The 16,557-nt window shown below is 51.9% G+C and overlaps 1 protein-coding gene across 19 annotated transcripts in view; it reads left to right on the top strand.

Moving 5' to 3' along the window:
* The window catches only part of NFIX (nuclear factor I X), a 96,548-nt gene that overhangs the window by 23,444 nt on the left and 56,547 nt on the right, over positions 1 to 16,557 (top strand). For 3 of the 19 annotated variants that reach the window (XR_011994470.1, XR_011994468.1, XR_011994469.1), the window contains exons 1-3: positions 4,026 to 4,435; positions 4,743 to 5,274; positions 10,543 to 10,667. Coding sequence is in view for 14 of the 19 variants with exons in the window: in XM_025983590.2 (XP_025839375.1) it covers positions 4,139 to 4,435; positions 4,743 to 5,274 (829 nt within the window). In the remaining 5 variants the exon portion in view is untranslated. Of the gene's footprint in view, positions 1 to 2,726; positions 3,756 to 4,025; positions 4,436 to 4,504; positions 5,275 to 10,542; positions 10,668 to 16,557 lie in introns of those variants that run through there. The other 16 variants (XM_072721470.1, XM_072721472.1, XM_072721468.1 and 13 more) reach the window with 14 other exon arrangements.

The raw sequence follows: 16,557 nt of genomic DNA, 5'->3' as shown, positions 1-16,557 counted from the left end.
CCTAGAGCCACCACTGGGGCATGGAGGAGGAGGAGGTTGCTGCGGTGGGGCCATACCCAGTGTTTCTGATGGAACCCGATTGATTCCTCTCCGTGTGTGCCCATGGAAGAGAGAGCTTCTCTCCTCCCTCCAACCGTTAGGAATACCCTGGCCTCTGGTCTCTCTTCCAAAAAAAACTATCCTGCACACCCCAGACAGTGGCCCCTGTGGGAACAGGGTTAGGGGAGAGTGCTCCCTGGGAATCCACTCTGCCCACCTTCAAGGTTACAACAACTGGCAGGAGAAGGACAATTGCCGATTGTTCTCCTTCCGTGTTACTCCCCTGGGAAGGGCCTGTTGCTCCTCCTGTTAAGAGAGCATTGAGGGGGTGCAGTGGGCTCTGTATGGATCCCTGAGGCTCTATTGAGAAACTCCGCTGGCCCTCCTGGGCCACTTCTACGTCCAATCTCTCTGCCATTCCCTCGACCTTTGACCCCTCCCTCCAGAATGAATCGTGCATCTTGTCCTGTTTCCTTAACTTCCATGTGGATCTTTCCATCTCCCCACCACCCACCCAGTTGTACCACTGGTTTCTGAATCAACCCATGTTTTGCACATCTTTTCTACCCGGCACTGTGGTCTGTGAAACAAAATATGCCAGAATTCTCCAGGAGGCCCATGTTGGCCATTTTCTGTTCGGTGTCTAATATTTAGTATAAATCAAAATGCCAGAAAAACACCCGTGTGCCAAATATAAACTCACTTCTGGTTTTTACCATCTCATCTTGACTCTAGAAAGTAAGATTGCTTCTCTCAAGGTGGAGAGGCAGGGTTTGGTATCTTATGTCACTCAGTTAACATCTTTGGCTAATTGGACTGAAGCTGGTTATTAACATGATGTTAATTATTGAATGCTACTCTGAGGCTTGTCCGCAATGACACCTGCCTCCTGCTTGCTCACCTCTGTTTCTCTTGAGGTCAGCTGTGAGCTCTCTTCAGACAATTCAGGACCTGGACCAGGGTCCCAGGTGCTGGCCCACACCTTTCCCATTGTCAAGGTTCAGCGCCAGCCCAGGGCTGCATGTTTTGTTTTGGCACACCCCAGGCGCTCTTCCGGGAACCTTTCTGCCAGCATAAAGGCCACCGAGCACAGGGTTTCAGATGGGGAAGAAAGGGGCACGAGTGAGCAGTGACCTTTTTCTCGATGCCAGCTGAGGGCTGAGCCTCGCCTGGGGAGAGGGCAGCTGTAGGGACAGTTCTGAGCAGGATCAGTCTCTCCCTGTCTGTTCGTGTTCTCTGCTCTTCTTTTAATAACTGTCTCCTCCTTACAGCTTTTCCAAGGCCTAAGGCAGGCTGCCCAGTAGCCCCTAGCAGAGAGAACCCTGTGGAGGTGGCACTCACCCCAGGCCTTCCTCTCCTGCAGTCATCCTCTCACTTGGCTGGGAGGAAGGCTGCTTCCCCATGACTCGGTTTCCCCAAAGTTGTCCTGCTTTTCCTGCTAGAGCCCTTTCTTTTCTTGTTTGTTGTTTCCTGGCTTAGCTTTCTCCTTTCATGCTGGTTTCTTTTTGTATGCTCTTACACCTTGCTCCGTAGGGGTTCTATGGGTTCGGGCCCTTTAGTCTGAATTGAATTGGGGGATAGGTGAGTGTTGCCCCTCCTCCAACCTAGAACCTAGAAACACTAAACATGGATCAAGTAGAGAAAGCGAAGCTGGAGAAAGCAAAGAATGAAGTGTCTAGGGACTGGGGGGAGGCATCGCAAGACTCAGTGACTGTTCAGAAGTAGTGTCCATCTTCTTGCCTTTGTCACTTCTCCCTGGGATTGGCTGTTGTGTTTGTGGCTGCATGTAGTGCTTGTCAGCGGAGTGCTGTGACAGGAGGCTATTTTAATAAACTGTTGCAGTTTCTCTAGCCGAGCTGCATTGCGTTGGCATCCCTCGTCACCGCTAATGGAGCGTGCGTGGCTGGGTGTAGGCTGAGGGAGGCAGTCGAGCTCGCTGGGGGCCTGGGGGTGGGGGTACACCTCGTCTGGGAGTGTTCCTGCCAGCGGCAGCCAGGCCCGGGGAGGAAGGGGTGGCCGCACCCTGGGCGCCAGGTCCCTGCCCTGGAAGTGCTGCTGGCATCGACACTTTCCGAGCTCTCTTTCTTCTCTTTCTATTCATAGCACCGCAGGCTCGCGTGTATGGCCAGGGAGGAAAACTTCCACTCGCCCCTGTGCGCTCCATAAATAAAAAAAGAAATAGAACCAGAAAGAGAGTGTGAGGGCCTGAGAGAAAGAGACTGAAACCAAAACACAGAGAAGGCGCAGCTGCTCTCCCCAAGGCCTTCTGGGGCGCCCGCCCGAGCCAGGCCTTTATTTATTTCTTTTTCTGGCTTAAAAAAAAAGAGAGAAAAAATCCGTGTCTTCCTCAATCCTAGGCCCCCCCCCCCAAGCTCTACCCCCCCTTCCAAATTTGCTGGCTGGCTGCTGCCAAATGGACCCGAGTGGGAGCCTGGAATGAAAAATTCATAACTGCTGGACTTTGCTTGTTCATTAGACGTGAACTTGTCGATTGGGCAAATTGTTTTTGGTCTCCAACTGCCGGGGGCTCTCCCCACCCTCCCGGCTCGCCCGGTTCCCTCCTCCCCTTGGACACAGCCATTGGCTGCTCGAGGATGTCTCATTGCCAAATAGGTGGATCCTTCTCTCTCTCTCTCTCTCTCTTCCTTCCCCCCCCTTTTTACTGGCTTTGGCACAGGCAAATGGATGGGGATTGAGCATGAAAGGGGAGAGAGAGGGAGTTTGAGAGAGAAAAGCAAAAAAAAAAAAATAATAAAATAAAATAAATAAATAAATTTAAAAAAATCCAAAACCCAACCAGCTCTCTCTCTCTCTTCTCTCTCTCCCTCTCCCCCTCTCTCTCTCTCTCTCTCTCTCGCACTCTCTCTCTCTCTCTCTCTCTCTCTCACACACACACACACACACATACACAGCACCATCCCATCCACGTCCTCCCTCGCTCTCTCCCTCGCTCTCTTCTTTCCTCCCTCCCTCCCTTACTCCCTCTCTCTCTCTTGCACGCGTCTGCCAGCGACGGTCTGCAGCCGGTCCGAACTCGTCCTTTTCCCCGGGAATCTGCGAGCTCCCCCTTTGCCTGCGATCAGGCTCAGAGGCGGAGGGAGGCAGCGCGAAGTTTACACCCCTGTGCCGCTGCCAAAGCCGAAAGCCTTTTTCTTCAGCTGCTGCTTTCCCCCTCCTGGTTTTTGTTTTTGTTTTGTTTTGTACGGGGGGGTTGGGGTGGGGTGGGGGGTGGGGTAGGGTGTACTGTGTGTTGGGGGTGATGATTGGGAGGTAGGTTTTGATTTTTAAATTTTGCATATTTTCCTTCTCTCTCTCTCTCTCTCTCTCTTAAAACTGAAAGAGGATGCACAGGAGGCGAAATTGAAAATTTTTTTGTTGGCTTTTGTTTACCTGGCGTGTGTGGCAACCGGCTCGCTCCCTCTCTCTGCTTGCTATCCCTGACCTTTCTTTCTTTTTGCTCCTTTTCAAAAAAAATATTAATTTCCCCCTTCTGTGCAATGGAGCGTGGAGGGGGGAGGAGGGGGAAGGGTTTGAGAATCCACCCAAGCCCAGCCCCTATTCCCCAGCACACCAATAATAACCCCCTTTAAAACATTTACCTTCCTCCCCTGCTCCTCCCCCTCCCCCCTCCCCCCACCCGCCCCCAACTCACAACTCTGTTGAGTCCAGAAGCTCAGAATCGGGCGTTGGGCTTTGCCGGGTGCTTCAGATCAATGGTAATTATTTAATTTTTTCCAGTTTTATTTTTGTAAACAGAAATCAATTATTATTTAAACTTCAAACAAGCAAACAAGCAAAAAAAAAAAAAAAAAACAAAAAACAAAAAGCGAGAGCCCAGCCCTCTGTCACCTGACTGAGTGGGAAAGAGGGTGAAGGGGTCAGTGGGGAAGGGGCTGCAGGACGCCCCACGTAGCTTTTAACCCTAATGTGGCCGAGGCAACCACCTTATTTGTGCTAACAAGAAGTGTTTTGTTCCTTATTACTGTGATTAACATTAGTATCGGTGTCGGTAACAAAGCTGAAATCACATATTTAGGATTTAGATCTGATTAAAAAAAATGCTGGGGTGGATGTTCCAATTGGAGCAGGAGAAAAGAGAATGAAAACAGCTTGGGGAGGGGAAAGCCAAATCCGGTTCCTCGCTGGCTCCTGGATGTCATGTTCGCTCTTTTTGGGGGTGGCCAAAACCCGACCGGTGTCGGGACACGAGGCGGCCCCCGCACGCCTCGCCTGTGCGTCCTCGAGAATCGGTGCAGACCGGACACTGCAGCGGGGCGAGCTGACAGGAGTTTGCGGCAGCGATAGAACATGGAGATGTCATGGGCGCGACAGAGCCTGGCGGGGATACCAGCAGCGTGTGTGTGTGGACGGCAACGTTGTCTGTGCGCGCGTGTGTGTGAGTGAGTGAGGGAGAGAGAGAGAGAGAATAGGTGTGTGCTCAGGCTCTGGGTGCCTCTGTCTGGCTGCTGAGGCTGAGATGGGAGCAGGCGGCTGGCTAGGCTGGTGGTGGCTCCAGACCACACTTTTGTAGAACAATCACAAGAGAAAATTGTTGTGGGAGGGGGGAAGAGGAGGAGGAGGAGGCGATTTTTCTTGTGCCCCCCTTCTAACGCTTCTTTTCTCCTTTTCTCTTTCCCCCTCACCCCGTCTTCCCCTCCTCCCGTCCTCCCTCGCCCCGCATGCTCCCGGCTTGCCGCCTGCAGGATGAGTTCCACCCGTTCATCGAGGCGCTGCTGCCTCACGTCCGCGCCTTCTCCTACACCTGGTTCAACCTGCAGGCGCGGAAGCGCAAGTACTTCAAGAAGCACGAGAAGCGGATGTCGAAGGACGAGGAGCGGGCGGTGAAGGACGAGCTGCTGGGCGAGAAGCCCGAGATCAAGCAGAAGTGGGCATCCCGGCTGCTGGCCAAGCTGCGCAAAGACATCCGGCCTGAGTTCCGAGAGGACTTTGTGCTGACCATCACGGGCAAGAAGCCCCCCTGCTGCGTGCTCTCCAACCCCGACCAGAAGGGCAAGATCCGGCGGATTGACTGCCTGCGCCAGGCCGACAAGGTGTGGCGGCTGGACCTGGTCATGGTGATTTTGTTTAAGGGGATCCCCCTGGAAAGTACTGATGGGGAGCGGCTCTACAAGTCGCCCCAGTGCTCGAACCCCGGCCTCTGCGTCCAGCCACATCACATTGGAGTCACAATCAAAGAACTGGATCTTTATCTGGCTTACTTTGTCCACACTCCAGGTAGGTCACTCTCAACCCCCCTCCCCATTTTATTTTACTTGCTGGCATTTGTTTTATTGTTCCTCTTCTTTCCAAAGGATACACGCAATGGGCCTAACTCGTGCGCGTGTTCTGCCCAGGGCTGCAGCATGCGTGATGTTCCCCTTTCCCTTCTTCCGTTTCCTTCCATACTGTCCATTCTTCCTCCTTTGCTCTCTTGCCACGGTACCTACTGGATTGTCGCGCATCTCCATCTTTGGAGGACTCATCTTACCCCAAAGACGCTGCAGGGCTTAGGACTAGGACCAGGCTGCCCCAGAATTATCCACCGTGGTGAGAATTGGTGATGAACACCACCACACATGTACAAAAATCCCTCGTAGCTCAGATTTAAAATGAGTCAGAAGTATTGGAAGCCAGGTGCTGGCTTTCCTGCGGCTTCCCCACAAGTCCCGGGGAAAAGCGGGATTTGGCACAAGCGGGGTGGGCAGCAGTTCGGCGGAGAGAGGGGCATGCAAAACCCCCGGTTAGGAGCCAGAATGAATAGAAAAGAGGAAAGAAGGCAGAGGCGGGCAGATTCTGGGGCCCAGATGCCCAGGCGGGAGCTGTTTTGGCTGGGATTTGGCTGTTGGGAGAGGAGGAAAGTCATTTGACTTCATAGAGAGTGAAAAGGAGCAGGAGATTCCTTGCGCTCTCCCATCCACAGTGTGCGGCTCAAGTGGGGAGATCCCGGGGTGGCTGCCCGCAGCTCCCACCCCTCTGCTGGACAGCAGAGATGCTCTTCCCAGCACTGGCAAGGCAGGGAGGGGCATTGTTGCGGCAGTGGTCTGAAAGAAACAAACAATCCAAAAACTCTGCAAATTTCCCTTTTCCTTTTGTGTTCCAAAGTAGTTCCACTTCTCTTTGCTTTTCCAGTTTCACCCAGCATTGTGGGTCGGAGTGGTGCAGTTCTCTTCCTCTGCTCCTTTCACCGACTCCCCCTTTCCCTTTTTATAATTTCTTTCCGCTTTTGTTTTCTTACAAATTGAAACAGAGATGGCTGGTTAATTTTTAGCCTCCACTCAGCTACGCCCAATTTACTGCCGCCTTTGAAACCTAAACGGGCGGCACTCTGTGATTAAGCAAGGCAGAAGTGTGTTTACATTATGCCCAACCAACTTGTAATGAGAGGGCTACCAAACCTTTTTCTGTGTGTGTGTGTGTGTGTGTGTGTGTGTGTGTGTGTGTGTTTTTCCTTTCCACCATTCCGGTATTTTTTCCCCCCTTGTTTCCCTTCTTTCTCTCTTTATGCAAATGTAACAATGTGGCTTAACTTCAACTCTAGTGAATGTTCTTTCCCACAAGTGTGTGTGTGTGTCTTCCTTCCTGTTCATTCATAAAAAAGAAAAGCAACTCACTTTTCTGCTGTGGTCACTCGCTTGCCTGTTTGGGAAGTTGGGAGGAGCAGTATGACTTAACCCAGAGATGAAATTTTGGGGTGCTTTTAGCACTACGTCAGGAAGGTAACCTCAACTCAGGTTAGCTGAGGGTTTAGATGTTGGACAACTCTAGGGAGGAAAAGGTGGTGTTTGAGGATTTTCTCCTTACTTACATTCTCTCTCATTCTGAGAGGTGGCTTTGGTGGTCGAATGGAGGCAGCAGACAACCCCCCATCCCCACCCCTACAGCCATTGCTCCTTCCAGGGATCTTTCTAGGGCTGTACCTGGCCCTGTGTGACTATCATGACCCCTCATGAAGAATGATCAGCTACCAGTCTTCTTCCTCTGTTCATCCTTTTTCTTTCTGGAAATGAGACTCAAGAAAAAATTTAAGAGTTATTCTCTCATTCCCTGTCTACACAGCAAGTCAGACTGGGGAGGGTGTGTGCCTGGTGGTGCTGGAGGTAGCTTGGGGGTAGCTTGGAGGCTTGAGTTTGTGTCTGTCAGATAGATCTTCTGCAAGGATTCTATAACTTCTCATTTCAGAACTAGGGCTTCTAAGATGGAAATCAATACTCATCTTTCTCTGGCTTCCTCCTACCCTGTTCTCTAGCTAGATTCCTATAGCCAGGCTGTTTTCCGGGCCTCTTTTATTTTGGGCCAAATTCTTGACTGGTGCCAGCATGGGGCTGAGGTAGGATGAAGTGTGTGTGATGAAGGAGACCGTTTCTGGCCAACCTCCTGGCTCCTGGACTAACCAGGCAGGTGTCTGGAGAAGGGAGGCATCCCTGCCCGCCCCCCAGCTATAATGAGATCATTTGCCCAGGAATATGAGCAAATTCATGGCCCATCGAATGTGGCCGCAGACATTTCTGTCCCGGCTGAGGTCCAGTTCCTTGACAAAAGCTGAGTGGAGAACTGAAGACATTTTAAAATAATTCATCTATACTCTGGCTCCCTGGACTCCAGATAGTTTCAACAAAGGTAGGATTTCTTGCTGGAATTGCTCTAATTCAAACCTGCCTTACTGCAGGAGTGGGGGTGAGTTGTTGCAGCATGGGCTACCAGTGGGCCTGGGATAGGTGGTCTCAAGAATTTGAGAGGCAGGCACAGATTTTTCTCCAAGCCACTCCAGTTTGCTAGAAAATGTCTTTTCTTGGCTAATTCCCCAAACAGCATGGATCTGACAGTACCTGCCCTCGGACATCCCCAGCAGGGTGCCACTTCCTCCTTCTTCCTACTGTAACCTGGGAGTGGGGGCAAGGGTTTAGACAAGAGTTGCTGTGGATTCCAAAAGAAGTACTTTTCTTCCCTTAAAACTGCGCCAGAGGACCCAGCCTGGGCTGAGCGGTGGTGCTAGGTTCGATGACAAGTGAATTTGACATGTTGGTAAGCATGAGGGCACTACTTTACCTCCAAAGCACCTGGGGCCCTTGTGTGCTCTTGTTTTGCCCTGCATGAAGCTTCGGGAGGAGTCATGGTTGGAGAGAGAATAAAGGATATGTGTGTGATGTCGGGAGCTCCACTCCCAGTGTGTGGGGTACAAAAGACCGCCCAAAGTATGTTATGGCCCCCATGAGGGTTAACCTTCCTGCTGGGAAAGGACTCTTATCATGTGTCTGTCCCATTTAGGAGGGGAGGTTGAGGCAGAGCAGGGTCAGAGAGCACTGCCATGGGGAGGAGAGGTGCATCTGGGTGGTGTCCTTTCATCCAAAAAGGTTGCCCAGAGTTGAGTGGTCGGAGATAGACGGGAGTTTGGGTCCAGGAGGCCTCTGTGTGGGGAAGGATGGCTGAGCTGGTCTGGAAGTGCTGCTAGACTATTTCCAAAGCTTCCATGGGGCCCTGAAGGTGAACTGGTATCTTCAAATCTGCCCTAACCTAGGCTTCAACCCCTGGAAATAGAAAAATCTTGGGCACCTGGCTGGCTCTGTTGGTGGAGCATGTGACTCTTGATCTCCGGTTGTGAGTTCGAGCCTCACACTGGGTGGAGAGATTACTTTTTTTTTTTTAAAATCTGAGTAATAAAATGCTTTACTGAATGGAAATGGCAGCTTCTCCCTGTCAGCTTCGTCTGACAGGCCCGTAGTGGAGGCGCATGAAGTCCAGATATGTGGATGGTGGTTCTTTCCTCTATCTTCACTTTTGCATTGTGGAGAAATTCATGTGTAGAAGGAACAGCCCCCATTACCAGTGCCAATAGTTGCCAACTTGTGGCCAGTCTCGACTCATCCATACCCCCCACTGCCCACTCACACTGTTGTTTAGAAGAAAATCCAGGCTTTTCATCTGTAGATCTATCTCTGCACATCTCTAAAGATAAGGAGTTGAGGGACACCTGGGTGGCTCAGTGTTGAGCGTCTGCCTTTGGCTCAGGGCTTGATCCCGGAGTCCTAGGATCAAGTCCTGCGTTTGGGCTTCCTGCATGGAGCCTGCTTCTCCCTCTGCCTGCATCTCTGCCTCTCTCTCTCTCTGTGTCTCTCATGAATAAATAAATAAAATCTTAAAAAAAAAAAGTTGTGAAGAACGTAACCGTGGTATCACTGTCACACCTAAAAATAATCCACAGTTTCTTTAGTATAGTCCAGTCAGTCAGTGTTCACATTTCCCTAATCATCTTCTAATTTTGTTTGTTTGTCTGGGTCAGGATCAGAATCAGAATTGGGTGCATACAGGGACGTCTTACTGGCTCAGTCGGTAGAGCATGCAACTCTTGATCTCGGGGTCGTGAGTCCAAGTTCCGTGTTTGGCATAGAGCTTTAAAAAAAAAAATCAGGCGCATGCATTGCAATGGGTCACTACGGCTTTCAAGACTCATAATCTCTAGGTGGTTCTCCTCCTCCATCTTGGTTTCTTTTCTGGCAGTTTATGGGTTGTTGCTATTGAAAGACCTGGGTCATTTGTCCTGTAGGGTTTCTCCGTCTGGACTCTGCAGGCCGTGCTCCCCTGCATTGTTCAGTGCAGTGCCCCGAAAGGAGACTCTGCCTCCTTCCTCACCTCCCAAGTCCTGGGACGACTGGACCTTACCTGTCACAGAAATGGATTAGCACCTAAGGATTTGTCTAAGTGAAGTTTTTCAAGTCCACAGTCACCCGTCTCAGGTATAAGAGTCCCCTGGTTTATGCTTTGTGCTTCAGAGCTCAGGGCTTTGCCGTGAGCACTGGTTTTCAGGTCTGAGGGAGGATTCCTCATCTGGGTCCTTCCCTGGTGGTAGAGGGCATCGTTAGCCCTGCCAAGATGCAGCCAATGCCAGCAATACCCCTAAGCCTTCGCTGGACACTCAGCCCGTCTGGTGGCTCTGGTGCCAGTACATGGGAGGGGCTGTAGGAACACCAGCTGTGCTCTTGGGGAAGTAACCCCCAGTGTGGCCCCTGGGCCACCTCATCCCTAGCCTTTTTTTTCAAGGCCCAGAAATGCCACCGGTCTGCGTCTTTGAGGCAGCACCATCTGGTGCCAGGGCTGGCGGAGACTGCAGGGCCCAGGAACCAGATTCATAAGATTAGCAAGTATCTACGGATCATCTTTTAACCCAATGTAAGGTCCCCTTTAGAACATCCTGGAGGAGACGTTGGTGTCGTGCTAAGGTCAACTTCGGTCGTACAATTCTGTTCGTCCAACCCAGAGAACGGTTAAAGGGATGAAAGCAGCTAACATGTACAGATATGAGCACAGAGCGGGCAAGCGGTGGCTCACAGCTGCCGCACTCACTGCTGTTAGGCCTTCATGAGCCCAAGGCTGCCTCCCTATCACCTTCACCTGCCAGTTTTATTTCTGGTAAGGGATTGTGCAGGTGAGAGCTAAGTTTTCTGTAACATGGCAGCCTCTTAGATGCTGAAGCCTACTCTCATGGTTCCTTTCCACCCTTCTCCCCAGGAAGCTGTCCTTTCTCCAGGCCAAACGTTGCCAGTCCCTCCCGCCTCCCGCACTGGATGCAGCTCCTCGAGCCCTTGCCATTTTGGTCACCACTCCCTGGAGGCCCTCTTAAACTGGAGCATTTGGTATGGAACACAGAAACTCCAGGCGCGATCAGATCCCATGGTAGCTACGGGATTTGCAGGGCCTTCCACCTACGTAATTTGCGGGGCCCCATGCAAAATTAAAGCATGGGCTCCTAGTTCAGAATGATTAGGGACTGCCAAGTGACAACAGTGAGAGCATTAAAATCAAGCGTGGGTCGTGTATGACTGTCCAGGTTGTATACCTGAAAAGCTGACCCAAGCCACCTGTGCTCTGTTAATGTGACATGGGATGCCTTGTTTGGTGGAATGGAAGGGTGATGGGAGCTCAGGCTAGCCTCAAGAGGGGATGTGACCCCAAAGACATCAGAAGTGTCCAGACCAGTCCTTTGACTTGTCTCATTTTAGGACTCCCTTGGCCATCTGCTGCTGTCCCCTTTGTCCATAGCCTGTCTGCTCAACCGGTCAGTGGTCTGCACTGGCTGTGATGCAGAGGGGGTCTTGGTGGAGTACTCACTCTGAACTGGAAGCTGTAGCTCAAGGGAAAAAAGAATCACCCTTATCTAAGCTTGAACCAGTAGAGTGAAGGCTGTGAATAAGCTGGAGGGGACCTGGATGCCTGAGCATGGTGATCAGCTGTGCTCCACCACCCACCCATGGGAAAAGGGGCCACCCTGCAGCACGGGGTCTGGGCTTGAGACATGCAGAAGGACTTCCTGAGGATTCAGTTTACTTTTTGGCACTGCCACAGGATGGTCAAATTTCCTTTATTCATGAAATACGCACTTGGTGAACCTACTGTGAGTTAGGCTCTTCTAAGAATGAGAGACTCCTTCATGCAGCTGGCAGGGTTTGGGTGAGGGCCTCATGATGACTTCTAGAAGGCACTGTCCCATAGGCATGAATGTGCAGTGATCCATGCTGGAGGGGAGGGAAGACCCGCTAGGGCTTCACCAGGGGCTATGAAGAGGGAGGCAGGGCCCTTCTCTACCACTTCCTAGTATTGCAGAGACCTGGGGCACTGGGGAGGGGTGGGCCAGAGGGGTGGAGGGCTGTGCCATGGTCCCCCTCTGCTCTGGTGTCCTGCAGCAGCTGTGCAGAGAGGGCACAGCTGAGCATCCCCTTTTCTGCCCAAGGAAGAGGGTGTCTCCCTTCCCACCCCTTTCTCTCTTTGCCCCATCGGTCCCACCCCCCACCCCTGTCTCAGGAGCTGCCACGCTTCAGTTATTTTATCCTTCAGTGTCCGATTCAGAAGTCCTTTCAAAGGCCCCAGCCGTGTCAGCGCGGTGCTCGCACAAAAGGCCTCTTTGATTTCTTGTTTGTTTTCATTTGCCAGTGGAGGGGGAGGGGGCTGGAGAGAAAGAGCTTCTGGGTTTTAAAATTTTTATTTGGGTTGCTTCATTCTCAGACGGGTCGGTTCCCTGGAACTCCTTCCTGAGTTGGGGGTTTGAAGGTGATGGGCGGTCTTCTGGGGAGAGCACTGATGCGGGAAGTGGGGGCGGCCCCACCAAGCAAAAGTGGAAAGTGTGAGGATTTGGGATATGGTCATCGGTTCACCTTTAGACATTCGGTGCTAGGGCCCAGGGTGGGAAGGGTCGGGTTAGAGCCCGATGCTTGGGTAGGAAAAGGTCCGATATGCCTGGCACCAAAGGACATTCCCGTGTTAGCCCTGTTGGTCCTGTATGTCCCTAGTAGAGACGTCGGCACAGCTGTAGGATTTGAGCAGTCCTGAACCTTGACTTCGCCCATTTCCCTTCAGTGCCCCAGGTTCTGCCAATGTTCCCTCTTCGTTGGATGAGAAGGGAGTGGGGATCCTTCTGGTGTGCACATTCCTCAGAAATTCTAAGTGTCTTCAAATACAGGCTGAGACACCCCACTCTCCGTCAGAGGATGAGGTACAGGGGTAGCCTGGTGTCCCGTTGCCTCCAGGCCTGGGACAAGCCCCTGTCCTCCCAGGCTTGCTCTCTCACCCCACCCCATACCACTTGTCTCTCCATGATGGCTGGTTTGTGAGACACTACGGCGGGGGTGCCCCTCCCAGAGGACACGGCCCATAGCTCCCGGAGGACTTTGAGGACAGGGAGCTGAGGCTGAAAGGAGATGGAGGGCTGCCTTTGCCAGCGGCTTGGGACTGGAGATACCCAGACTGATGCCGGTCGGGGGGCATACATTAAGCGCATGTAGGTGCGTCCAAGCATACAGTAAGAAGGGGCACAGCCCATCGGTTGTTGTGCCTGTGTGGAGGCCTGACTGCCACTGCCCAGGAAGGGAGCGCAGGAGAGCGGGGCTTGGGCAGGTGGTCACAGGCGTCAGCAACGGGGAAGTGTGCCCACTGGGTGAGGGGGCTCCGCAGGGCCTGGCTGGCAGACGGGAGGAGGAGGCTGGGGGGCTGAGAGATAGATAAATATAGCTGATGGCATTTCTGATGATAGGTTTTTCTTGGCACCAAGGGCACCGTGGAAAACAGCACGACAAACGCCGGCCCCACAGGCCGCCGTCGCCATTTTAAGCATGTTTGAGCCGAGGGGTTGCTGGCATCAGAAGAGGGTCCCAGCAGGCGGAGGGGCTGCGGCAGGGAGGTTCGCCGGACTGGGCCTCACCGCCTGGGTGCCTGTGTTTTTTACTTTGTCCGTATGGATATCTGCTGATTCTCTGGCCCTCTGGGGATTAAAAAATATTTTGGGGTTGCTCTTTGTGGGCTTATCTCCCAAGTGACTTGTCCCCCCCACCAGCCACCATGGCTTGTCTATTGGTGTGTGTATGAAGGGGTGTTCTGGCTCTTGTCCTCACTTTTGATGTCTTAATGATGACTTGGCATGCTACTGCCCCAGGTCAGAGCCACTGTTTGCTGTTATTTGGGGGGGACACCCAGTAACTTAAGGGGCACCCATTTGTTCCGGCTCCCCACAACTTCGTGTTCCCTGTCTGGTGGAGGAAGCAGCACACCTCTGCTCTCCACCCCCTGCTTTAATTCCATTTTTTTCCATCAAAGGCCCAGTTGTGGCTAAGGCACCATGCCGAGTCCTGTCGGTGTGTTAACCATCAAAATTCTTACACTGATCCTAGTTTTAAATCTGTGCTCCTGGCTGAATGTGTTTGTGCTCAGGTGACACACAGCAGACTCCGTGCGCAGTAGGGGATCAGTGAATCAGACCCGGGGGCCTGGGAGTCTTCCTGGAAGATGACCTGTTTGAACCACATCTTGAAAGACAGTGAGGAATTAGCTCGTTTTTGTCAGCTGGCTGAGCCTTTTCAGCTGCCAGAAACCGATTCCCTCCTCACAATGGTTGAATGATATAGGCAGGGCAGGTATTATTATCCCTGGGCCGTACAGAGACGGGAACCCGAGTAGAGATGTCAAGGCACTCAGGTCAACGCGATGAGTTTCCGGCAGAAGGACCCCAGGATCCTGGTCACTGAATGCTTCCACCTGTGGGCCTTGCTGCTCCTTGAGCTTCGTGGAGATTGCTGGCCTTGGCAGAGTCAGGAGAAAGCTGTGTGGGTCCCCATGGTCTCCGTTGCTCTCTAGGAGCTAAGACATGGGTCTGGAGCCTAGCCTGTGGCTCAGCTCAAGGGCTCCCCCAGCTGCTGAGCACGTGGGGTGGAGACGGGCACCTGGCCTGTCCTTGACACTGGCCTCCCTACCAGCTGGCCCCCTGCCTCTGACCTGAGAGGCAGCGTGATACGGGCTGGGTCTGCTGGATGTCTCCACCCTGTGGTGGCCAGCTTGGCTTCTTGGCACCCCTCCCTGTAGTGTGGGGAAGGGCAGGTAGAGTGGGCAGGAAGTCCAGGCCTGGGGCCAGGCAGCTCCGCTGGATCTTGGGATCCCTGATCCTTGCTCTGTCACGCCCTTTTCCTGGGAGTCTGCTTGGAATGGATGTTTGAAATAAAAATGAATGTAATTATCCTAATTAACCAGATGATTGCTGGAAGTTTTGCAATAATCTTATCTACATTATCTTTTATGCTCCTTCACATAAACTCTCATCCTTACCTCTTTCTTAAAATTTGAAAACTTTAGGTCTGTGTACATTAAAAACTCTCCCAATATGTGGATGGGTGGAGTTGTAGGGATAGGGTAGCCCATGCTGGAGATTTTCCTGTTTCTGTGACTAGACTAGTAAGACAGGGACATAACCTCTTAACCACTGATAACTCCTGTAGAGCAGAACTTTCCTACCACGGCACTGTTGGCTTTCAGGCCAGACGATTCTGTTTTGTGGAGACTGTCCTATGCATTGTGGGGTGGTTAACATCTCTGGCCTCAACCTGCTAGATGTCAGTTGCAACACTGCACACCAGGTGTGACAGCCAAAATATCTCTAGATATTTCCATGGGGGAGAGAATTGCCCCAGCTGAGAGTCTCTGACCTGAAAGAAGTAGGGGGATTCCGACAGAACATTGCCCACATTTCCCTCTTGCCTCTCCTCTCAGTCACATGGCCACAAAACCTCTGAGCCCTGGCTGCTCCCCTGCATGTCTTATGCCACTATTCCTCTCTGGGCAGCAGGACCCTGGGCTGAAGCCATCTGGGGTGTCCTTTGCTTCACGGGAATCATAAGCCCATCTAAGAGTCTTCTACTGAATGTCCCTCCTGATATCTTGCATCATGGTCTCTATGTGCTGGGGCTGCTGATCTGGGGACTAGAATAGGGGATCTGCTATTCAGCTGACCCAGGCCTATGTGGCAAGCTAGTGAGTCTTTCAGGCCCATCCCAGACCCTGAAGAGCAGCAGACGTTTGTTTCTGCAGCATGGGATGCAGAGACCAGAAGTGTCACCTGAGCCTCAGCACTACTCTTTTTAAATGCTGTATTTGATTTTTTTTTATTACAGTAGTGAAACACACTATTTAAACACACTATAAAACACAATTTCTAAAAAATTCAAACAATAGAGAAATAGAAGAGACAGATAAGCTTCCCAAACAACCCTCGTGTACCAGACAGAAACTCACTTCCCTGATCTATGTAGGTTCTTCTAATTTTTTTCAATTCTTAGATCAAATAACTTTTAAATATGGAGATATCTATTTTAAGAGCAGATGGTGTGCTTGGGCTAATTGAATCAGGTCCAGGGAGTGGTCTTGACTTTTCCCATTTCACCCGTGTCCCTATCACCCCACATGTAGAGCTGATGTCTCTGTCCTCTCCTCCCCACCCTACTTCCTGGAGCAGGGTGACCAGCAGAATGTGCATTAGTGTCTGAGCAGCCAGCATCCTGCTGAGGGGCATTTCTATTGGCCATGTCACCTGGATGGTGGAAGTCAGGACCTGAGCCTCAGCCCATGCTGAGACATTGCTACTTCCCACCAAAGGCTCAGCCACCATGGCATCGGAGGTGTGACAGGGGCCCTGAGGGAAGGAGGGGCCGCTGAGAAGTGGCCTGCTTGGCTGTGCCCTGCTTGGCCTAGCCTCTCCTTTCTGGAGCCAGCTTCACAGCTCTTTCCTAGAGGGCCAGAGTGATCCTCTGCGTGGGGTAGACTCTTCATCAACTAGCCTAGAGCCTTTTCTAGACCTTACAGGCTCCTTCTAGGGTCCACGGCTGCTGCTGCTTTTTTCCCTTTCTTAAAATGGGGGGTGGGGGTGCCTGGGTGGTTCAGTAGGTTAAGCAGCTGCCTTCCTCTCAGGTCATGATCCAGGAGTCCGGGGATCCAGCCCACTACTATAGGGCTCTCTGCTCTGCTCAGTGGGGAGTCTGCTTCTTTCTCTCTCCCTCTGCTCCCCCCACCCCTGCACGTGGTCTCTCACTCTCTCTCAAATATATAAATAAAATCTTTTTTTAAAAATGGGGGGTGAGGTGTCCCTCAGCCTTCTGGGATTTATCCCCTCATAATTCTTTGTGTCAGACTTAAAGATATGGCAGAGAGAAGAGTGTTCTCTCTAGGCCAGGGGCAGGGACAAGACTGGGAGAAGGAATCTAGAGAGATTGC

Source organism: Vulpes vulpes, chromosome 9, assembly GCF_048418805.1.
Source record: "Vulpes vulpes isolate BD-2025 chromosome 9, VulVul3, whole genome shotgun sequence".
In the NCBI taxonomy this organism is placed as follows: Eukaryota; Metazoa; Chordata; class Mammalia; order Carnivora; family Canidae; genus Vulpes; species Vulpes vulpes.
Note: the sequence above shows the minus strand (reverse complement) of the source record. Positions and strands in the feature narration are given on the sequence as shown.